General features: G+C 35.8%; 1 protein-coding gene across 1 annotated transcript in view; it reads right to left on the reverse strand.

Moving 5' to 3' along the window:
• The window catches only part of LOC111095067 (serine/arginine repetitive matrix protein 1-like), a 104,274-nt gene that overhangs the window by 46,512 nt on the left and 32,757 nt on the right, over window positions 1–25,005 (reverse strand). The window contains exon 3 of the mRNA XM_038532127.1: window positions 9,768–9,846. Within this exon, the coding sequence (XP_038388055.1) occupies window positions 9,768–9,846 (79 nt within the window). The remainder of the gene's footprint in view (window positions 1–9,767; window positions 9,847–25,005) is intronic.

The following is a 25,005-nucleotide window of genomic DNA, read 5'->3' on the forward strand; positions in this document are numbered from 1 at the left end:
TTGGGAATCCAGCAAACTAGGCTAGGGCTTATTGATCTGACCTGGCAGGATAATGCTGAAGTACTTAGCCTGAAGGGACATATGTGGTAAGAGCTCAAATGTCTCAAAAGCCACATTCCTGGGTGGGAATTTATTATAGTTTGCAGAGACCCAGCATATGAATTGTTTATAGAATTTTTATACTTAGGAATTTCTCTACTTTTGGAGTTCTGAAAGGTCAAGTGTCAGAGTTTACAGGAGCTACAGATGCTACAGCACAGACATTTGACCTAAGCTCTGGCAAGCAGACTCACCTATGCCAGATCTGGAACTCTGGAGTCAGTGTCACAAGAAAACAGGAACTGAGAGCGTGTTCTCTCTCATTGGTAATGAGAGAGCAGTGGTGTAGGCTGAATGGAATTCCAGGAGCAAAGTGGCATCAGGGTGAAGTAGTTACTGTGCCCATTAGTGCTTCGCCCTTAGGACACAATAGAATCACATTCGCTGGCTTCCTTGGCATCAGTGGAGACGGGACTAGCGCTGGCTAGTGCGTTCTGAAGAGAGATGATAGTGTCACTTTTGGTGTTTAAAGGAGGGCATGAGACCCTCTGGAGGTCTTTGCCTCTGCCACAGTGCAGAGTAGTGTTGCCTGTCCTGGCGTCTGTCAGTCTGGGTTGCAGACTGGGGACAGTACAGAGCAGTGTTGCCTGTGACCTGTGATGGGCAAGTAGTGTGACTAAGGAACAGCCTTTGCTATTTTAGCTGACGGCATAACCTTGTGCATCATAACTGGTACAGTGGTCATCACTGTGGTGTTCCTGGTGTAAAAGTGGCAGGAGGACTTATTGGCATTTGGCTAATACTCTTATTCAAGCAGTTTTTAAGCATGGTTTTGGGTTATTTCCAGAAAATAGTTTTTAGCCTGGTTCTTCATCCTTCTTGACATTTCTGTGAACCACCCGGCATTCTTCATAGATTCCTTTTTTTTCTCAAACAGCCAGAGCCAGCACAACTCTACTCAACCCAACTCCCAAATAGCTTGGTTTCCTCTTGAATATAGCTATGAATTTCTCTTCCATAAATTTGTCCGTTTTTTTTTAAGATTTTATTTATTCATGAGAGACACAGAAAGAGAGAGAAGCAGAAATACAGGCAGAGGGAGAAGTAGGCTCCATGAAGGAAGCCCGATGTGGGACTCGATCCCGGGACGCTGGGATCACGCCCTGGGCTGAAGGCAGACGCTCAACCACTGAGCCACCCAGGCATCCCCACAAATTTGTATAGAATCTTTGGAAACTATGAATTTTTAAAATCTAAATCTCCTCGAGAGCAACAAATTTCAAAAGTTTGCTAAATGTATAAAAGATATGTAGACTATTTTCCCATAAATGTATCACTTTCAAGCTCTAACGATTTATTTTAACTCTTGTACAATAACATTTGATGAATATGTATTCACCCCTACTTTCCCTAATCACACTATTAACACTCCCCCCCCCTTATTTTTTTAAAGATTTTTATTTATTTATTCATGAGACACAGAGAGAGAAGGGCAGAGACACAGGCAGAGGGAGAAGCAGGCTCCATGCAGGGAGCCCTACGCACTGCTCGATCCCAGGTCTCCAGGATCACGTCCTGGGCCAAAGGCAGCGCTAAACCTCTGAGCCACCCAGGGGTCCCCCTTAACACTCCCTTACTATTCTTTGCTGTTCAGATTGTACTATCAGGATCTCATTATACTGTTTCCCATGGCTCTTCGGGGGTTCTAGGACTGTGCTGGCCACTAAACATTAAGTCCGTCTACTGTTCTTCCCATCCCACCACTGCCACCAGGAGTGCAGACAGTGGAGACCATGCAGCATGCCTTCTCACTGTACTGTGCCGTCTTACTCTGTTAAGTGAAGAGTCACTGGACAATCTCTCATGTCCCTTCAAACTCAAAAGTTCTAGGATATCTTTCTTTCCTAAGTAAAAACTGGTAGTTTAGAACTCATCTAAACTGTGAATTGTTTTCTAATTTTACCTTTGTTCGTTTTGAAGCACAGGCACCTCCTTGGGCTTTGGGTGCTTCCTCAACGGAGCAGAGTTTCTCATTGTTGGTACTATTGACATTAGGGGCCAGATAATTCTTTGCTGCAGTGGGCAGTGGGAGGGAGGGCTAGCCTGTGCATGGTGGGATATATAGCAGCATCCCTGGCCTCTACCCACTACATGCCAGTAGCAACCTCCTCCCCCACTACATCATGATGACCAAAACTGTCTCTAGACATTGCTAAATATCTATGTGGGGGAGGGCGAAATTTCCCCAAATGAAAATCAGTGCATTAGAATCTCTCTATTTGTGTGGTAACTCTATTTTACTTTCCAAAAGAGCCATTTTGAAACTTGAGAGTATCACTCTGTAATGCCTCTTCTAGATAACTGATAAAGATATTAATGTTAATTCCAAGTACAGGAAATAGCAACATAATTCCCCATTTCAATTACTACTAAATTTTTATCATTGTAGGGATATAGTATTCATGGGCTATATAAAAACATTACAGTTTTAAAAACTAGAGTACTGTGTCACTCTGCTCCATTTCAAACATTAATAGTAAACTCTTATAGAATTTTAGCACTATTGAACTGCTTTAAATCTCAAATAACAAGGGTGAGCTAATTCTCTATTTCTTTCTCTTTCCTTCAAAAAAAGTACAGCATTGCACCCAAGAGGTTTAAAATGTGTTCAAGTGTCTTCTCTACAGAGAGTAAGAAGAATTAAGCTTTCATTATTCTGTGTATTTAGTGATCATACCACTGTTGGTGATAAAAATCTTTGGTGTCAGAAGAACTTATTTATGATTTTTTTCCCTGTTCTTATTCTTGCAGCTTTTAATAACCTGGAGGCCACTGGTATTTAAAGTGAAATAACCAGCAGGAGCCCAGAGTGATAGCTGACAGATTTTGTCTGGTGGTAGTACACACACGTTTGTGTGTATATGTGTATGATATGTTCTCATACATCTGGTCATCCACAGTGGTTGTTTCTTTGTTTTTTTTGTTTTTTTGTTTTTTTTTTTTGTTGTTGTTGTTTTTTCTGGTGTGGGAGACAGATGTCCACCCTGATAATCTTTACTGATAACCCTGTGACTGGAAATTGACTTGCTACCTATGATAAAGTGAAAACGAGGCTGAGTCAGATAAAGAGGAAATGAAATAGAGTCTGTAGAGAAGAAAATGAGCATGAAGTCAATAGGTGAGAAAGAAGGCTGCTGCACAGTGATTCAGGATTATTTGATCAATGTAGGGGAAAATGCAGGGGGAAATAGCAGGCAACCCAGTTGTTTAGTACTCTATCTACAAATCAGTCAGATAGCTGTCAGTGAAATGATTAGCTATTTCAGTGTTGAGTGGGTAATGCTATAGTGAGAAAAGGAGGAGAGGTGAATGAACCAAAACAACTCAGGTCGTAAGATGGTTGTGTGGATGGATGCTATTTGGACCAGCAATCTACCACTCATAACAAAAATGGTATGAAATTATGACTTTAACATTTTGGGTATCAGTCCTATGATATTCTGTACATTCTGTATTACTCTCAGAATAAACAGCAAATTGAAAGGACAGCAAAGGTAAAGGTTGAAAGAGGGTAAAGCTTCCTTAAAAGTACAATTACGGGTTTAAAAATTAAGAGAAAGGCAGAAGTCAGAAGAAAGAGGTAGCTTTCATGGCCTGGCCTGGTTCCTCTGAAGTAGACAGGCCCTTGTGGTTCCTACGAGGCCTGTCCCTCACTAATACTCATCCCTTTGACTCTTCTTAGGGTTTCTTCACTATTATCTTTTGAAAGTGGTATTGCTTCTTTTCAAGTCCAGCTCAAGAATATGTTTTATCTAAATTTATTTCTTTGCTATATTAAACTTAAAAAGAGCTGCTTTGTTTTGATTTCTCATGAGTTTTGAAATATTTTTATCATATGTCTGAAGATATATTTTACACGGCAGGTGTTAAGGATCCAATAAGGTCTGTTGGACAAATGATTCATAAATATGTGTTCACATGCTGTACAATAGTTGAATAGAACCACACAGATGGAGCCACCCTATTCTATTGAGGAAGTGGTATGTGTTTTTGTAAAAACTGTGATACACATGGTTTTTAGCCAAGGAGCCAGACTCTGAGAAAGTTTTTGGAATAATTTACTTATGTTGTACTGATTTGTTCAGTGGGAGTGTGATGTAAATATACCCTTATTACATATTACAGAAAGGCCTGGAGGGTCTTAATAAAAGAAATTCAAGACATCTCAGGGGAACTATGAAAAGAATGCAAATATAATGAATGCTACTGATGAAAGAGATCCTATCTGGTATCTTGAAAGTGATGGAGGCTTGAGGACTTGGGTTTTGAATCAAAGAGAGGGTGACTAAAAACCAGCTTTTGATTATGACACCTTCCATTCTGTACAGATGTCACACTGGTGAGTAGGAGATATAACTGCTTCCTGAAGGTCTGGGAGATGGGGTTATCTTGGGCTTCTGTCAATCATGTTTTTTGCTAAAAAAATTAGTAACTGAAAGGACAGGATTTTAATACTCAACACACTGCAACTTGTGAAGCAACTTTCTGATTCTGATCGTGAATTTGGAATTCATGAAAGACCTTTCTCCACCATTTCCACAATAACATCCTTTTGTTTGTCATCACATTTCCCAGGATCTCTCATCACCCATGTAGGCAATTCACCATGATGGGAGATTGGTGAGGGGACCCATGGAGCCTAAGCTGAGAAGGATCTTGAATTCTCAGAGGAATTAGTTCATATTTTATACTATATGCATAGGGACCCATTAAGCAAAAGACTGGCAGGATCACAGTTGGGTTTTGAGAAAATGATGCCAGCAGAACTAAGAAGAAGGGATTTCTTCTTAGAGAATGAACTCAGTGAGATCATGTATTAGCATTCTTCTCCAGTTGGCTATTACACACACAAGTTCCCTGAATGACGAAGTGGACTACAGGTGCCTCCATACTATTCAGTGCATTCGTTTAGTAACCTCTTGCTCATTCCATACCCACTCAACTTAAATTCTTAATTCCTGCCTCTTGCCTTTGGATTCTCTGTATCCTAATTTTCAGGGCTTTGGATCATTCTTAACCCCCAGAGACTTTGACCTTTCTCTCTCCTAGAAGGCTATCCACCATGTAGAACCCCTGCCAGTCACTTGGATTGCTCTTCAACCTCAAATCCCCATGTGGTGGATAGGATTTGGACGATTATAATGATCTTTAAATTCCAGCTGAGAGGTAATGAAGGTTACAGCAGGGAGTTAATGACTAAGGGGGATTTTAGAGTCAGAGCAACAGTATTTGGTGACAAATTTAGCATGAGGGGCAGGATAAGTAGAAGGCAAATCTATGATTGTGGCCCTGAAGAATCTAGAAAGCTTTAACTATGGGAGCTTTGACTGAGATATAGAAGACACAAGAGCAACACATTTTTTAAAAAGTGAGTTAACTATTCAGCATGATAAGTTTGAGGTATCTGGGACATATTTTTGTAGAGTTGTGAGAGCAACTCTCATGGAAGACCACACTTGGATACAAAGCTGAAATCACTGGAATGGTGATATTTGTCTTAGGAAAAAGTACAGTAGGAAGAAACAAGGCCAAGGATGGATATTTGGGTTTTATCCACTTTTAATTTGTTATCAGAGGTACAGGAATCAGCAAAGAAATTCAGAGAGAATTCAGAGATGCGTGAGGAACAGCAGCCATATGGAAAGAAGGAAAGTGGAGTGCTGTATATCCATATTCTTCTTAATAAAAAGAACATAAAATTGTCTGCTTTAGAGGGAGCCAAGAATGAAATACATTGGCATGGCATTTTCCTGAATAACTTACTGTTTGATGGCTTTTCTTGGTTAATTGTGCTTCTTTTTGGTTAACTGTGTTCCGTTAGCTTGAAAGTAAAGGCCAATAAAGGAATAAAGCACAGTTCCCACTGAGCACAGGTGAAGGCAAGCCTCTGATTAGTGACTATAACTCTAGCTTAAGTGTTTGTCACTATTTTTGACTTGCTTGCTGGATTCATAATTTACATGAAAATGGCTAATAGGTGTGCAGCTGCTGGGTTCCCCAGCTGGCCACTTGGTTTTTGGAAGCTTCATTTTAGTGAATTTGGAAATGCTTCTTCTAGCCTCTTTGCTTGTGACTTCCTACTTCAGTTGCTTATATTACTTGTTTGGAACCATGCTACTCTTTATAGTTTAAATATTTCAAATTAGTAGATTCATATTTTGATTGGTATTGGTGGGATCTTAATTATTAGTGATATATTTCTGTTAAATAAGTATTTATATGAAAGTGATGAAATTTCTTAGAAGTTGTTCATGTGATTTTATCTTTTGAATGTGAAGGAAATACGTATGTATGGGTGTATATGAGGGAGGGAGGAAGAAAAATGGTGAGACCAGCCAGTATTTTGATGGGTTTTCAATTCAGTCCTTTTGGAACTATGAACAAATGGATAAACCACCTGAGTGTTCTGATGACATTTTAATCAGATTTTTCTTTATTTCATCATGCTTAGTTTTATGCATTGCTTGTGGCCTGGAAAAGTTAATACTATTTTCAGAGGGTCTGATTTGGAACACTAATGAATATTAGTCCTTATGGGAATTAGACTCAGTAGGAGATAGACCCCTAACCCTTTAAAATTTTTTCTTCATAAGTGAGAATAGGAAAGAGGGTTTGTTACTATAAATAACAAAACATTCACATACTATCAAAGGATTACTTCCACTCTTTAAAAAAGCATCTCCAGGTTTGCATGATATGTACAATCATTGAATTAGAGTTGGTACAAATAACACTTTAAGTAGTAAAATATTTAATGTAGATAAAAATTGTATACCAATAAAACCATGTATTAGAGATTTTTCCAGGTGTGATTAGTAATCATGCTAATATCAGTAATATTTTAGAATTGAAAACAACATAGAGAATCCAACAAATATAATTAAAGCAAATATCACATTCATATCTTATTACTTATAACATTGGTCCTATAAAGTGTAGGATGTGGGATAAGAGAAAAAGAATCAAGGACAAAAAATATTGTTATCTGCCTGAACAACTGGAAGAACGATATTTCCACTTAATGAAATTAGGAAATACGAGGGAAGGAGAGGTTGGGGTGAGAAAAATTTTAAAGGTTAGTATTTGGAATTTTGATTTTGTAATGATTATTAAATGGGTATGTGAAATTCAGCTCCATAAAGGCCTGGATAGTTGTCTTATTTACTGTGGAATTTCCATTACCTTGACCCCATATTTCTTGAGTAAATGATTGAACAGGGTTCAGGGTAGATTAGCTTGAGACATAAATTTTGCCATTTTTGGCATATGGACTGTATTTAAAGTTAAGAGTCTGGATGAGATCACTAAGGGTGAGACCATAACTAGAGAACAGAAGAGACACAAAGAAGTCAAGTGTCCAAGTACCTGGGGTATGCTGAATTCTGGAAAATAAGGAGAACCACTATTTCTCTATCTCTGTATCTGTGTTCACTGCTACACCTATATTCATATCCATGTTTTCATCCACAGCTCTGTATCTATGTATAATCTACATCCATATCCATTTCCAGTTCTATATCTATATAAACACTGATACACATAGATACACACACATATATATCACAATGTATGTAAAAGGGATTATATACTCAGTCTTGGGCTGCTTGTGTTTTCAATTTAGTAAATCTCCTTGGAGATCTTTCCATGTTGTCATTTCCTGCTCCATCTCATTCTCTTCTAGTAGCTGCACAGTGTTGCATTGTTTCAAAATTCAACAGTTTGAGTAAACAGTTCCCCACTGACTTTTAGTTTATTTTTATTTAGATTATTTCCTATTTGCTATCAGTGTTTCAGGGAACATCCTAGTCTCTACATTAGCATACAGTTACAGGTATGTATCTGTAGGATCTGAATTAAACAGGTGAACTTCTGGTCAAAATATATGCTTTTAAAAATTTGATAGACACTGTCAAAATGCTCTGCCAAAGACTGCCCTCTCACTAATTCTATGTCAGATTTTTTTAAAAGGTTATTCATGAGTTGAATGAAAGCCCTTTGACACCTATGTCCTTACGGCTTCTGGTTCCATAAAAACCCAAGTCAGGGCACTTTACTTTTGATGTAGTAACCTCTTGATTCTAAAATTTTTTTTTTGCAGTAAATATAAGCCAAACTCCCATGTAAGCATTTAGAATTTAGTTGCATAATGTGAATTGTGATAATTGGTTAATTATTTGAACAAAGGTAAATTTACATATTCATACTTTATCACCTAAGATAACTTCAAGTGAATTGCAGTGTTAAATATTAAAGATCAAATCATCAAATGGCTGAACATCTACCACCATCACATCACTGCAGGAGTAGCAGCAATCAAAACAACCAATCTAGGAATGAACACTTAACTATACTCTTAAGAGGAAAGGGCTTTAAAAACCTACAAAGGTAGTAAAAAAATACATAAATTTTAGTAAAAAATGAGTATTTCTGCATAATAAAACCAAATTAAAAAACTCACTACTTTAGAAAAGCATATGAGACAATGTAAAAATTAAAGGCTGATATTGGTTATAACAGATATCAAATAAAATATATGAAAAATGTTATCACAAACCAACATTAAGACTTAAGAAAATGAGGTAAAGCACAAAAAACTATGTTAAAAAGAAGTTAGAACCATAGATACATATCTGGAATAATAATGCTCAACTGCACTAAAAACCAAAGAAACACAAATTAAAATGATTCACTATACTGAACCTATCAATTATAAAAATACTTAAAAAGTACTTAGAAAACCATATGGCTGTGAGAGTGAAGTGAAATGGACATTGTATAAATTGTGGTAATCAAATGTTTAAAATGTTTTTAATTTTTAAATATGTATTTATTTATTTGAGAGGAAGCACACAAGCAGGAGAAGCAAGGTGAGAGGGACAGAGAGAATCTCAAACTCCCCACTGAGTGTGGAGCAGGACTCAGGAACTGATCTCACAGCCTTGAGATCATGACCTCAGCCGAAATCAAAAGTGTGCCACTTAACCAACTGAGTCACCCAGGAAGCCTGGTGGTAAATTTAGAAAGCAATATAGTGATAATGACCACACTCTTAGAGGCTATTGTCTTTTGATCCACATATAAATTATTCTCTCTTGCCTGAAAGAATAATTATATGTAAAATAAAATGTAATCAATAAAATATTACCAGTAGCAGTATTTATAGAAGCAAAAATTTATATTGTACTTAAATATTCAATGATAAGGAGATACCTATGAATATACTGATGTGATAGATTATTTTGCAGCATTTAGCATCGCTTAAGAGGAATAATAAGATCATGAGGAGTATATAATAAATGAAAAAAGGCAAAATCCAGTGAATATTATGATTAGGGCTTTGGGGAAAAACTCTTACTGATATATTAAAAAAAGGAATACATCAAAATATTTAGAGTGGTTGGTTGGCTGGTGGATCTCTTGGTGATTATTTTCTAAATATACAATTGTATGTATTTGGAATACTCTTTAGTTAGAATGTACACTTTAATGGGTGAAAGAAATGTTTTAAAACTGTAATTTTATGAAATTAAAGCTATTTTTGTTCAGTATTGTAAAATTTGCTCTCTTTTTTGGCTTTAGGGAAACAAATTTTAACCTCCAGATCCTGAGGCTTTTCCTTAAATTCCACGCTAGGAAGTCGAGCCTTACTTGAGTGAGGAATTACACACCTGAAAGCAGCAGTCTCCATGTCATTAATTTTGCCTCCAAAAGGATTTTCAGTTTCCTAGTCTTCAAAGTACTTCTATCCTATTTGGGAAAAACAAATTCTGTGTTGTGTCTGTATTGTGTAAGTGCCAACTTTAGCAACAGGCTGTAATACACCTCCCTCCACTTGAACTCATGTAAGCACATCCATTTAACAGTTTCCAAGAGTGTAATTCATGCTCAGTGCTTTAAATTTGCAGAGCATCTATCACCAGGGCTGGCAAACCAAGCACTGTCAAGTATGCTGCCCAGCAAAGGGAACAGACAAAGAGCATTTAGGCACTCAATATGCTGCCCACTGCAGAATAGTTGAAAAGAAAATTGATGCTCAAAATTCCCACTGAATGATTTCCTTACCTTTTAAAAATTTCAAATTACAGGGATAAATGGAAGTCTTTAAGTTGGTTCTCTCTTATGACCACTAAGTTAGCAGAATTGAAACTTGGGAACATGAATGACTGGCAGCAAAGTTTCCCTTGATGGCAACTCAAAGTAGGAGGAGATGTACATTCTAAAGATGAGGACTTTCCAATATACCTCTTTTTCACCCAGCTCCCTGAAGACCAGAGTCTTAGCATTTTTTAACAGATTGTTCTAGACCTGAATTCTAAGTATAGCGATTAAATGATAAATGAAAATGTAATGTGTATGTGCATATATATGTAGGTAATAGAGGGCTTAAATGCATAAATACATATATATTTTATGTAAGACATGGGACACATTCCTTTTAGTAAGTTTAAGGACTATATTTAGCTTGGTAAATGGTGGAACATGGTGGGTTATTTCTTGACCCAACATCAAATCACTCAGTTGTTATCTAAACCAATTAGGAAACATAGTATTTGCTCATTTTTAAAATACAAAGCCAGTCTTTAATCTCCCAAGTCCTTTTCTGTGTTAATTAATTTATCCTTACATTCAGGTGCATATTTATTTTTATACTAACCTCTAAAATGTTTTCTGTATGTTTCACTGTGAAGAATAAAAGACTAATATATTAACAAAGTAGTATTTCTCACAGGGGTGGTCTAATTTTTGGCAAGGATTCTTCATGGTAACAGCATTGGTTTGTCATAATATGGAATACTGGGCAGCTTAGAGATACAGTTCCCTGGAGACCTCATCAAGTTATACATTTTTAAGAGACACCTAGCACTACTAGCAAGTCACAGGCAGTCTCCAGCATTGCAGCTCTTCCATCTGGCCTGGGTTTTGCTGCTTCTATTTGTACATCTTCACATGAGGAACACTCTAGGAACTAAAAACTGTTCTCTCCTTCATTATGCATGTGGCGTGCGATGCAATTTACCACCTAACAGATGTCATAGCTAAGTACCCAGGATCATGTCATGATTCATTCATCTTAAGACAATCTGCTTCAGAAATGCATGGCTTTTTATAAATTGGGAGAATTTGGTTTTTGAGTAATTCTATAAAATGCTGTCTGTTTATAACTTTAATTTTTTTCTTAAAACACAATTATAGACTTCAGATTGTTTGTTTTTAAGTTAGCTGCCTCTTTTCACTTCCAATATGAATATCTCTGCCACTGAAAAAAATAATAAAAAGCATCAAATTTTTTACCTGAATGGTTACTGAGATAACTCCAGAGAATATCCTAAAATTGAGGTTTTGATGTCTAGGCAAATCTGGGGAAACATTATTTCTTTGCCCTCGTAAAGCAGGCAAAAAATTCCTGCCGGGTGGTATTTTGCATAATATTGTCATTAAACATGGTCTATCTTTAGCGGAAGAAGCAGACGGTAATAAGTCAAATAGGGATGAAGAATTATCTGAATCGGAGGAGATACACTTGCAAATGAGTAACTGAAATTATTATTAAAGGTAGAAGTATGACATCCAGATTAATAGAGTAAAAGGTTGAAAGAAATGTTTAACTATTGGGAGTAATTATCGAAGGCTTTTTCGTAAAAGAGTATGTTACGTAGTCTCCTATTTTGGGAGCCTTATTTTTTCTATGCTAGAATAAAGAACCCATAGATTCTTTGCTGCAGCTGTTACACTCTTGATTAATCTAAGTACTGTAACCATAAAAGGAAAAGTAGCTTAATTAAAAAATGTTAGAGCAGAATAGAATACATTTACAATAATTTCGCTTCTCTTTTTGGCTAAATGCAAGAAAGAACATCATCCTTTCTTTTAAAGGGAGCAAATCAATATCTGTGCCTTTGCAATTACCCTCAAGGCACAAATGTTATACAGACGGGTGCACAAACAAAGGAATCATAGGTTAAATACCATATCCCTCAGCATTAAAAAAAGAAAAGAACTATTTAAAAGTCTTGCTACATTTATTTCCATCCTCCTCCCCCAAACACTATCATCACAACTTCCAACCTTCATCCCATAAAAACATTTCTCCCAAATGTACAAGCTTGTTATTACTTAACTCTGTTTTTAATTTCCCCCCAAAGGGATCCAAACTGATTTGTTACTTTGAGGTAAATATGTTTCATTGGGTTGATGTTTAGATTGTTTATAAAATGAATTTATCCTTTTAATATTTGCCCAGCTCTTGAGTAGTATGAGGTAAAGCCACAGCAGGAAAGTTTCCCAGTTGGGACTTCTCTGTTTTCCTATCCTGTCAATATAGGAATTGATTTCCTATGTGCATCTGTAGAAGCCCTATGGGAGATAGTTTTCTTATGGTTGTGCTGTCAGTTGCCTTCAGTCTGTGTCTGTAACGATAGATTATAATGAGAAAGAATGCATAGTTTCAACTAGAACAGGTGAATATTTAAAATTTTGATTGTAAGTCTCCTTTTGATAAGTTTAAGAACACAACTAAGAATTTTCAATAATCACAACGGGCAAAGCAAAGGCACCAGACAGGGAATTTTATAGTATTAATCAAAAAGATCTATGATTTTCCTACCATTGTCTTACCTTCCCCAGCAATTATCTCAATTTCTTTAATGTATAAACAGCCTAGTTCCACGGTGGTTGCTTAGACAAATTACAATCCAGACATAACTATTTTTCAGTGGGAATTTCCCACGAAAATTTGAATTATTTGTTATCTTCACTTCTGCCCTGTGTTTGGTTTAAATTTAAATGATTTTTTACTACTCCATGTGAAAATAATAAAACATCCTTAATAATGCCCAAAATACTGTATACAGAATAAAACCAGGCACCACCCAGAGCTTAGCTCCCCAGAGTCCATATTAAAAGCTAAACAAAACATACCACACAAAATTAAGGAAAGGAATGGGACCGACCTGGACTGAACAATAGAAGAGTATTTTATTTCTCTGGCTTAAGTATTTCATGGAACCATAAAGCTATCTGTAACTCCTTACATAAAATTGAAAATAATACTTTTCAGATCCTTCAGGAATTGATAGAAGAGGCAATTTTGGTTAAAACATTTCCTATTCTTTTCCTTTTGGCTAAATTCAGATCTGTCCACTGAATATGTTTAAAAGAGAAACAGCTTTATCGTTTTTTAGAAACAGATGAAGGAAATCTCAATCTTTGTTTTTACATTTTGGGGCCGATTTATAGATTCTCTGTTACTTCTGTGCAGAAAATGTGCCTGCTATCTATCCAGTTGGTTCCTTTGGAAGAAGGAGCTTTTTGGGGTGGATAAAAGTACTCAAGAAGACTCAGTTGTCAAGTTGTCTTGAATTGCCCTTGAATGGACTGAAAAAGTAAGAGACCTGACTTCAGGAACCTGGAGAGTAAGCTATCTTTTAAGAGACATATCTTTAAAATTGGCAACAAGAAATAGCTACACTTGAGGTACTTGCTGAGGAAGGAGAATCTATAACCCTTGTCAAGTTTTATCTAACTGAAGATTTGGCTAAGGAGAAACAATACATATAGAGTTTATTCCGTCCACCTTTTCCATTAGAATCAGCAAATCTTGAGTCTCAAATTCACATTCCTTCAGAGGACAGATCTGTAACGTGAATGAATGAGGCAGGGTAGGTAAGGCGTGACTATTTGGAATTAATGTTTGCATTTCTAACGTAAAAAGAGAGGAAATATATACATTTGTTTTGGTATGAATGTTCTGGACAAACACATACACACAACCATCTAGTTTTTTTTTTTTTTTTTAAAGATTTTATTTATTTATTCATGATAGACACAGAGAGAGAGAGGCAGAGACACAGGCAGAGAGAGAAGCAGGCTCCATGCACCGGGAGCCTGACGTGGGATTCGATCCCGGGTCTCCAGGATCGCGCCCTGGGTCAAAGGCAGGCGCTAAACCGCTGCGCCACCCAGGGATCCCAACCATCTAGCTTTTTGATTGGCCCCAATATGTGGCCAGACTCAGTTCTTCCATTTCTTAGCTATTTGACAGAGGAAGTTCCTTAAGGTATGTTTGTTTCCTCATCTGGAAAGCAGTAATTTATAACAGTACCTATCTCCTGAAGTTACTATGATGAATAAATGAGTTGATATATTTAAAGTGCTTCAAACAGTACCTGGCACACACTCAGGGCTAAGTATTCATGGTTACCCATGTTTGTTCCGTGCCTGAACATTTAGTGCACACGTAGTACACATACACGTGCATACCACAAACATACTCATTAATAAAAATATTACTAAGAGTAGACTTAGAGAATGGCAGAGAGGCTCCACAGATCAGGTAATTTACATTTGTCCCTCAAGAACCACTAAGCTCATTCACCTTTTTCTGTTTTCTCTGTGCCCCAAGACGCTGTCCTTTGCAGATGACACAGGCTCACATGTCCTCTGGCTTCCAGCCAGGTTTGCCTATGGGAAGTCACCCACTGGGCATCAGAAAGGGTAAGGAGGATGAGGTAAAGGCATTTATTTTCTTGCTTCCCCCCCCCCCCCCCATTGGAATGTTGCTGGATGGCTGGGTTCTGCTGAATTTCATAGCTCCTTTAGGACTCAAGTACGTCTCCTCTCTCCCTGGTCCCTTTATGCCTGGGAAGTGTCAGCTGCTACTCCTGCCAGCCCTGACATGTTTAATCACCTCTTAGAGCCCATACTCAACCCATACTCACTGGTTTGTCAATAACCTTCTTCAGTAAGCCAGTCTGACTGTACCATCTCTTTCTTGTCTAGACTTTGACTAATACAGGTTCTTATTTAAAATGGTTTAATACCGGGGATCCCTGGGCAGCTCCGCAGTTTAGCGCTGCCTTCGGCCCAGGGCGTGATCCTGGAGACCCAGGATCGAGTCCCACATCAGGCTCCCTGCAGGGAGCCTGCTTCTCCCTCTGCCTGTGTCTCTGCCTCTCTCTCTCTCTCTGTGTCTCTCATGAATAAATAAATAAAATCTTTTTCTTTAAAAAAAGGTTTAATACCTTCTCTCTTCTTTCCCTAAATCCTGCTAAAATGATAGAAAACCTAGTAAAACGATAATCTTTAAAACATCTGGGTTTCCAATAGGATATCCAGTGGGATAGCAGCAGAAAATACAATGAGTAAATTCCATGTTGGCAGGTGAAAAACAGCTGAACTGGGGACCATACACAGGTGACCTTCAAGTCAATTCATCCCTCTCCCCCAACAAAAGCCTAGAATAATCTATACTCAGAATAGAAGCTAGTTGAAGTAGTTGCTAGAGGAACTGGCCTGAAGTTACTAACCAGGTAAACATTTGAAGTAGTTTTATCCTTGAGAGGGATTCTCCCCAAACAAGCTGTGAATATAGTTCTCTGAAGAGGGTGTCCTGTCCAGAGACACCCAGAATGCCTTTTGCAGGCTGGAGAAACAGGGTCATTTCCTGGGTCACAAGTGGAATAATGAGATGTCTGCCTGGAATGGCTCTGATGAGTTGTGCCTACAGGCTGAAATGGACAATACACAGCCTTTGGAAATAGCCAGTTAACAGGAAAATTATAGCATTCTTGTTCCTAGTTATTGGAAATCCTAAATTCATATAGTTATTACAGAGCAAAAGAGAAGAAATGTTGAAAATACATTACTCAGATAAATATAAAATGATCCAGTAATTTGGTTATCTGAATCTATAAAACTGGATTTTTGCTACTAGCATTACTGTGAACATCCATGCATCTGTGAAAACAAAATACTGAAAAAGTGACTTTCTAGATTCACTAATACTTTTTAACACTCTCAGAGTCAAAAAATGATTTTCTTAATGTAAATGTATGGTGCTCAAAGTCAGGGTAACCAAGGGTGTATGTGTGTGCGTGCAGGTGCACATGTATGCTTGCACAAACACACATGTGCTCCTTGGGGCCAGTCTACACTGGCTCAAAAAGCAGTGAAACAGTGTTCACAAGGTATGTTCCTTCCCCTCATTGTTAGTAAACTACTTTTTATTGTACTTTTCTCTTCAAAGAATGTACACAATACAAATGTTCAGTTTTATAGTTGCTTACATTCTAAGGACATGAAGTGAGGAAAAATAACATGTTCCTTTTATTTTCTTACACAGTGAATGTACAGGATATTTAATGGTAGTAAAAATAATTTTATTTCCTATAATAACAGCAACTTACAACCACCACCAACACAACAAAAAACACCACAGGACATTTGGTCATTTTAAAATAACTTAGATACTGTTTATTTTGTGGCTTGACTATCAATTCATTATAAATAATCAAAACCTTCTGAACATTTCAACGTGTTCTAAACATGGCTTGAAGTGGCACAATTTATTACGAAATCTTTTTAAGACCTACTTAGCATTATGGTTTCCCAACCCAACTTCTTCAACTTCTTCCCCAACTAAAGCAAGACAAATCAAATCAAAACAAAACAAAGCAAAACAAAACAAACAATGAGCATAAAAGGAAAATAAAGAAGAATCAAAAGTGGTTAAGGAAAGTAAATAAACTAGACATAGGGCTTTTGTGTCTGAGTTATGTGGTCCATACAAGTCACACAAATGTATTTTGGAAAATGTAGGTTCTATGTACATTCAAGAGAAATTTATAAAATAGTGCCGTTTGGGGGATATTTATTTCACTGGCAAACAGAAGCTTTGTTCTCATCTGAACCCTACAAGTGACTCTCAGGGTATCAACAATAATACTCCTGTCTTTTCTCTAGACATGAACACGAGCATTATTTATCTGTCCTTCATGTAGACAACTCCTTTAGATCTTCGTTTTTTTAGATTTTATTTATTTATTCATGAAAGAGATAGAGAGACAGAGGCAGAGACATAAGCAGAGGGAGAAGCAGGCTCCTCAGGAAGCCTGATGCTGGACTTGATCCCGGGACCCTGGGATCATGCCCTGAGTCACCCAAGCGTTCCTCCACTAGATCTTAAAAGAGGTTTTGGCATCAGGTTTCCTGAATCTGTCTTTAGAATATCTAATTCATTAAGGACTTTTAAAGATTGTCTCCTTGGCACAAGCCTCAGGTAGAATTTAGATTTACTGGGTTCCAAGTATCCATTGATACTCTAAGCCCAGAATAGAGTATTGGATTTTAACATCCTAGATCATGAAGTTAATTAACTTTCTGGGTTAAATGGAGAACATAGTTTCAAAATAATGTGAATACTTAACTTTATTTAAGTTAACCTACATTAAAAACATCTCTATTTTTTAAAAAAAATTTGTCATAAAATATACACAACTTAGCCACTTTAAATATTCTTATGTGTATAATTCACTGGCATTAATAGTTTCATGCTGTTTTACAACTATTATCACCATCCATTTCCAGAACTTTTCATCTTTTCAAAGTGAACACTTTATCCATTGAATAAATCCTCATACCCCAAACCCCTAGTCCCTGGTAAATACTGTTCTACTTAATGATTCTATGATTTTGACTACTCTCAGTACCTCATGAGTGGAATCATACAATATTTGTCCTTTTGTGTCCTTTTGTTTATCTCACTTATAGATAATATCATCAAGGTTCATCCATATGGTGTCATATGACACAATTTTATTGCTTTATAAGGCTGAATACAATTCCATTGTAGGTATATACTACATTTTTAAACCCACTCATCCAGCAACATTGAGTTGTAGAAGCCTTTTGACTATTGTGAATTATGCTACTATGAACATTGGGGCAAAAATCTGAGTCCTTGCTTTCATTACTTTAGCATACATGTATACTTCGAAGTGGAACTGCTGGATATATAGTAATTCTATGTTTAATTTTCTGAAAAACTGCCATAATGTTTTTCACAGACTGCTTTTTTTTTTTTTTTTTTAGTAATAGCCATCTATATGAGTGTGAAGTGATTTCACTGTGGTTTTGATTTAGATTTCTCAATCAATGGATATGCTAAACATCCCAAAAGAAAATAATTTTAAAGTCTGTTTTTAATTCCAATCAACCCTAGAGCCACAGAGTTGGAATTTCTTTTTAATGTCCTTTGGGTTGATCAAATATTATAATATTTTTAAGAAAAACTTAAAAATCACTACGTTAAATTAAAATTTTAATTGAATTTACTTTATAGATAAAAGAGCATCACAACTACTGTTTTGATAAAAACAATGGAAAAATATTTTCTATACCCTGTAAATTGCTAATTTAGAATCTCATTTCCAGATCATGTAAGTAGGAGATTCTCATTAGGTAAAAAAAATTCTAAAATATGAAGGAAATGTAAACATTGAAACAAGCTATCAAACAAGTAAACTATAGTATTGACTAAAGCAATGGTTGGATTAAATATTAAGAAATAAGGTACAATTTTTTAAAATTTAAGTTTTTAAAAAACTTCTTTAAAAGATAATAGCAATTTAGAGACTATGAAATGAGTCAGTGTTCTCATTTTAGGGATCTCTATTAATCTTATAGATAAATAATGGGGAACATTGTTGAAAAGAACATGAAGAGGGATGTTCAAGGCCAAGAATATGGTCTATTTGGAAAACAGATGGCTTGTAAAAAACAAGCTTTATGAACGAAGATTTGCAGGAATTTCGCTGGTTGGATTTAAGAAGGTTTCTTCCCCCCAACACTCTGAGTATTTCCATTTGATCAGAGAAAGCTTTGTGGTGATATTTCTGAAGCTAGTGATTCTGATGCTGCCAGCCAAGGAGTTTCAATGGTTTACTCTGAAAAGTAGTTTCATACTTCCTTTTCCACGACCGTAAATTACCCAAACAAAAGTAACATGTGTAGTTTGCTGGAGGCCATATAAAGAAAGAGAGAAATGTGTTTGCGCAGCAACAAAAGACTGTGGCTTTATTGGCAACACCATCAAAGCTAATCCATTTGCTTGCCAAGGCAGTGTGAATCCATTGCAAGATGTGTCAAATCTGTTAGAGAAATGATTTTCCTGGAGCACCCACTTGCGGTTTGTAGCTCTTTCTTCAAGCCCCCTGATTGAGAGGGCAGATTTTCTATAGTAGTACAGAGCTGCTTTCCTCTTTTGGTTTCCATGTTTCAGAAATTATATATGTAAGTAACAATTTTGATTCTCATTGGTCAGCAATTTTTGTGTCAAATCACTGAAAAGATTTACTCTGGAAGCCCTCTCCTGTCTGATTAACAATCATTTCTGATCTTAATGAGTTGGGATCACTTAAGAAGTGATTCCAAAAATTATTTGGAACTATTTTAATCTACTTGCTGGAAGTGTTCATTGACTGTTATAAGACATTTTGGAGAAATAATAGGGAATATTCCAAGTTAGAGAAATTTCACCCCTGTCTTTTATGATATATATTAAATTAACAAATATAGGGCAGAACAAATCCACAAAATCTTATTTAGCTTCAATCCAAACATTCTGCTTATTTCTTAAAATTTCTTAAATGCCGTTTAAAGACAATGAGGGATTTACGCTGAAGCATTTCTGCTTGTGAAGATAAACCTTTACACTTGCAAATCATTGAACATCTTATCTTGTGAGCCCTTAGCTAGCTAGCAAAAAAAAAAAAAGAAAGAAAGAAAGAAAAGAAAAAGTCACAGAACCCTGATTCATATTATAAATCTCTTGACTTTAAAGCCAATACGGTGGCTTATTTATTTTTATTTTATTTTATTATTTTATTGGAGTTCAATTTGCCAACATATAGCATAATACCCAGTGCTCATCCCATCAAGAATACAGTGGTTTAGATACTGTAAATAATTCTATGCTATAATTTATGCCATGTAATTCAGTATCTTCTAACTTTAAAAAAAAATGTTATTCACTTTATCTTAAGTAGTGTAGAAATGGTGTTAAATGGGTTCACAAAACTAATACATTCTTATGTTTAGGAATTAATAGGTTTCAGTTTACATATAATTTCTTTATTATAGATGATATTAAAATATTTCAAGATAAGCTAGAGTATTTTTTATGATATTGGTGAGTTTTTAATTTATCAAGTTTATCAAGTATTAACTTACCAGGCTTGCTAGCATAGGACAGTACTGGCTTATACTGTTGCAACCAATTTATAAAATCTAGATAGACTATGAAACTGTATTTTGCTATGATGCTTGGTGCTACTGGATTTGATCACTGGGCGAAGAAATATGAAAACACGTGTAGAAACTGCTCTAAAAGGCATAACGACAGAACCAGAACTATTGGACCAGAAAGGAGGAAGTCAGAGGGTCATTTAGTCCTTTTTGCCTCCTTTCCCTTTTTAGCTTTCTGAGCTGGACGGCAGGAGATAGGAAGTGCAGGGAAATGTTAGTCTTATTTATATTTATTTTATCCTTTAAAAAACACATTCATAATACTTTGAAAATACATAATATAGCATTAATATTTATAATCCACTTATAAAAATATCCTTATCTTGCAAAAATACCACATAAAAATGTTTGGAGACCACTTCTCTAAGCAATACCGGAATCAAATAATCCTGGCAAAAGGCTGAGGAGAGCATATGGCAGATGTGTTTTATAGTCCATATACCATATTTCACTGCTTATATAATATTCTCTTTAGGGGCACCTGGGTGGCTCAGTGGTTGAGCGGCTGCCTTTGGCTCAGCTTGTGATCCTAGGGTCCCAGGATTGACTTCCACATCAAGCTCCCTGCATGAAGCCTGCTTCTCCCTCTATTGTCTCTGCCTCTCTCTGTATGTCTCTCGTGAATAAAGAAATAAAATCTTTAAAAAAATTCTCTTCACATTTTCAATTATTTGTGTTTTGAAAAGTGATTCAGCTTATGAGAATGTAGACCAGCTTACCTTTGAAAGGAAGCAACTTTAGACAGAGAGAGAGAAAGGGAGGCAGGGAGAGATAACGTGTATGTGTTTAGGAAGAAAATATTCACCAGACTGGATAATATTCTATCTGGAGTATTTTGTTGCTAATATCTAATATCTGAGATTTTCACATTTACACATGATCAGAGAAACAACAGATATTTTTTAATCTATGTAAGGTTTGTGAAAGTTAAAGATAAATCTATGATTCTAGATCACCTAATTACCTATAAAAAATATACCCAAGTTAATTTTCTATTGAAGTTTGCTTTGATACTAAGCAATATCTATTTATTCTTGTCATCCAAATTCAGCATACCATATTACTATTGTTTTATTTTAAGTGCTCTGGTTCAGTAATTCGCCATGCTTTTTTCACTGTCTAGCAATTATTCCCAATGTAGTACTGGCGGAACATATTGGCTTCTATCCAATAAAGTAGATTGGTTAATTAATACTGTAATATTGCTAGTTGGAGTAAAAACAACAGTAAAATATTAATAATGTGTCAGATACTTTAACTATCACATTCAGTCCTTATAAAAACGAGTAGTATTACTCTTGTTTTATACATAAGGAAACAAATTCAGAGAGTTAAGTAACTTTCTCACATTGCCAGTAATGTCAAAGTCAGATGTGAACCCCAAACTGCATGGCTCCAAAGCCCATCACAAAGAAAACCCATTTCTACGGCTGTAGTTCAGGCTTTGGCATTACTCAAATGTTTTATATACACACCTACTATTGGTGATAAAGTTGAGGATATAAGATCACTGTTCCTGGAAAAAGTTTCAACCATACACTCAAGGTGGTGATTTAGTGTATCATCTACCTATTTCATAAGCCATCTTTTACGGTTTCAACCCAACCACTGCTTTAAAGTGAAGAAAACTTAACATTCTCTACAATATATTATTATTATCATTAATTAATTGCAATAATATATATAGGTTACTTTTCTTTGGGAAATGCTGCTTTCCCCCTCAAATGTGATTTGCTAGTGCTGCAGATAAATTTTTGAAAGCTGAAGTTTAAACTTTGGAAAGAAAACAATTTTCAGGAGCACCAGGGTGGCTCAGTGGTTGAGCGTCTATCTTTAGCTCAGGTTGTGATCTCGGGGTCCTGGGATCGAGTCCTACATCAGGTTCCCTGCTTCTTCCTCTGTTTGTATCTCTGTCTCTTTTCCTGTGTCTCTCATGAATAAATAAATAAAATCTTAAAAAAAAAATTTCTCAAACTAGATTTTAAGGAATTAGTCTTTGATAGTAAATGCAAATAACAATTTCTTGCGAACCTACTATAAGTGCTACAATAACTTATAGCCCTACTATAAATGCTACACGTGTTTTGGGTCCAGGCATAAATGACTTTTAGCTCTTGAAAAACAAATATGTACGTAATTAATTGTAATAACATATAATAAGTGCCAGGGAAATTGAAGTGTTCACCAGATGCCATAGGTATCCTAGAAAAGGAGTAATGAAGAATTTTGGGGAAATAAGAGAGAGAAGCAGATGAACCTGTTTTGAAAGAATTTTACTATGTAGTAAAGACAAGAAGAAAAAACATTTATCATCCCATTTTTTTTTTTAGTGATCCAGTTCTAATATAATATAATTAAATGATCACAGAATAAGCATATTTACCATTAGGACCATAGAAAAGAATACTGGGAATATGACTACCTGGATATATCTCACCTCTTTTTACCGCCTAGCTTCAATCAACCTGTGTCTCCTGAAGCAAGAGGTTTCTGGGATTGCGGACAACTGAATATGAGTCCGACAAAGGAGACTTAGTAGGGAGAAACAGTAAATGACTTTCTCTCCATGGGTCAGGCAATAAACTGGGAAGTCGAGTCAGAAAGCTTCAAGTTGAGAATTGGTATCTAAAAAATCGTGAGAAGAGGTTAGCCTCAGAATCCAGAAGATACAAAATTAGATAACAGACCCAGAGGAGCTGGCCTGGTCTTGCTGTTTGGGAAGAATCTGAAGAGTTGCTGAGTGGTGAGGCCTGTTGCCACCTTCCTGACGCAAGGAATGTTGAGGAGACTGGCTATCAAGGAGATTTCATTCCAATACCTTGGGGAATGGTAACCTGCCTGCTGCTTCATCTTCATGTTTTTTACTTTCACCTCTTTTGGGACTGCTATGACTTAGGATACTATAGAGCCAGACCTGACCCACAGTGAGCTGAAAAGGTCTGCCTAGAAATCACAGAGAAGACAGGCAAAGGTGGTACCCAATGAAAAGGACTTGTATAACAAAAATTAAGGATACGTGTGAAGATCTACGTACACTGCAAAAAAAGACTTCCTGGAAAAAAAAACCTCATCTTCAAACCAAAATGAAAATTAATAAATGAATTGAAGATGAGGTTAGTCACTGCTGGGATTTGAATCAGTCATCTAGAAGACAAGTAGAAGTAACAGCTTAAAGCATAGAGCAGAAATATAAAGAGATTAAAAAAATAAGAATACCAAATAATAAATCTGAAGGATATAATAAATATTTAACATTTACTATTAGGGATTCCAGAAGAAATCAAGCAATAGATGAAAGATATACGATAATAAGTAACATAAAAGATTTCTTAAGGACAAGGGATTGTATACTAAAAGGGTGCCCTGGTTGTAGGCAAATTTAATACAATAAAACATATAACAAGACATAGCCTAATGTATTTTTTAAAAAATGTAACAATAAGGAGGAATTTGTAATTTTCTCTAAACAAAGATTATCTGAAAAAAAAATGCTGAACAAAACATACCTCTCATAGGCATCATTAGAAACTAGAAAAACAACTGTGTAACGTGTATGAAACTGAGAGCAAAGAACTGTAACCCCTAATCTTATACCTAGCCAAAACAGCACTTCCTTTTTAGAGTTAAAGGCAGATATTTGTATTTACCCAAGAATGAAACTATTCTATAGGTCTCCTCTTGTTGGCCTTTGGGAAAAGTGTCTATATGAAAAAAAGGGAATGTCTTGGAAGGAAAAGTAATTCATATCTCCTTTCTAATAATAGTAGAGAAGTATATATTTTAACAGAAGTACTAGGAAAACAATGTAACAAAGTACTGAAAAGGCACAACTTCCTAACTAAGGGGGAAAAAAAGAATCATAGTTAATTTTATCAAGAGAGAAGAACAACATAAACATGTACTATGACCCTTGAACAACAGCAGGGTTAAGGATACTGACCCCTTCCATCGCGCTCAAAATTCCATGTATATCTTTTGACCTCCCAAAAACTTTACTATCAACAGTCTAATGCTGTCTGGAAGCCTTACCAATAACATAGTCAATTAACACATATTTTGTATGTTACATATATTACATGCTATATTTTTTTAATAAAGTAAGCTAAAGAAAATGTTATTAGAAAATCATAAGGGCATTTACAGTATTGTACTGTATTTATAAAAAAAGAAATCTGTATGTAAGTGGACCTGTGTAGTTCAAACCTCTATTGTTTAACAGAAAACTGTATATAAAATTGAAAGAATAAAATCTAATGCATTCTTTATTTCATTAAATGTGCGCAAGCTAAAGGCTTTCTTAAAAATGGTGACTAATATTAGCTTCGAAAGCAAAGGTGCTGAAAAACACTTAAAATACACTAAAAGTAGAATATAAAAACATCAGTTAAAAAATCATGCAACTATATACAAAAGAATACAGAAGTAATATATATTAACAGATAATGCAGAATTCAATGGGTTAAAATTTAAATAGACTAAGAATGGACATAATGTAATAAAATATCCCTTTCAAAACTGAATGGAATATAGTAGACAAAAATATGAAATGATACAGAGATTGGAATATTATGACCAATATACTCATTTTAATAACTTACATTCTTCAAAAGAAAATATAAATCTTCTTTATTTGTCCACAGAATACTTAAAAAGCTTGATGAGATACCTGACCATTAAAAAAAAGCCTCAGGAATAAAAAAAAAATTAGATCATACCCAATTAAAGATCACATCCTTTAACAAAATAAATAAAGCAATAAATGCCAAGAATGCAATTTAACTACATACAAATTTAAAACCATACTCTTCAGTTATTCTTAGATCA

The sequence above is a fragment of the Canis lupus genome, chromosome 3, assembly GCF_011100685.1.
Source record: "Canis lupus familiaris isolate Mischka breed German Shepherd chromosome 3, alternate assembly UU_Cfam_GSD_1.0, whole genome shotgun sequence".
Lineage (NCBI taxonomy): Eukaryota > Metazoa > Chordata > Mammalia > Carnivora > Canidae > Canis > Canis lupus.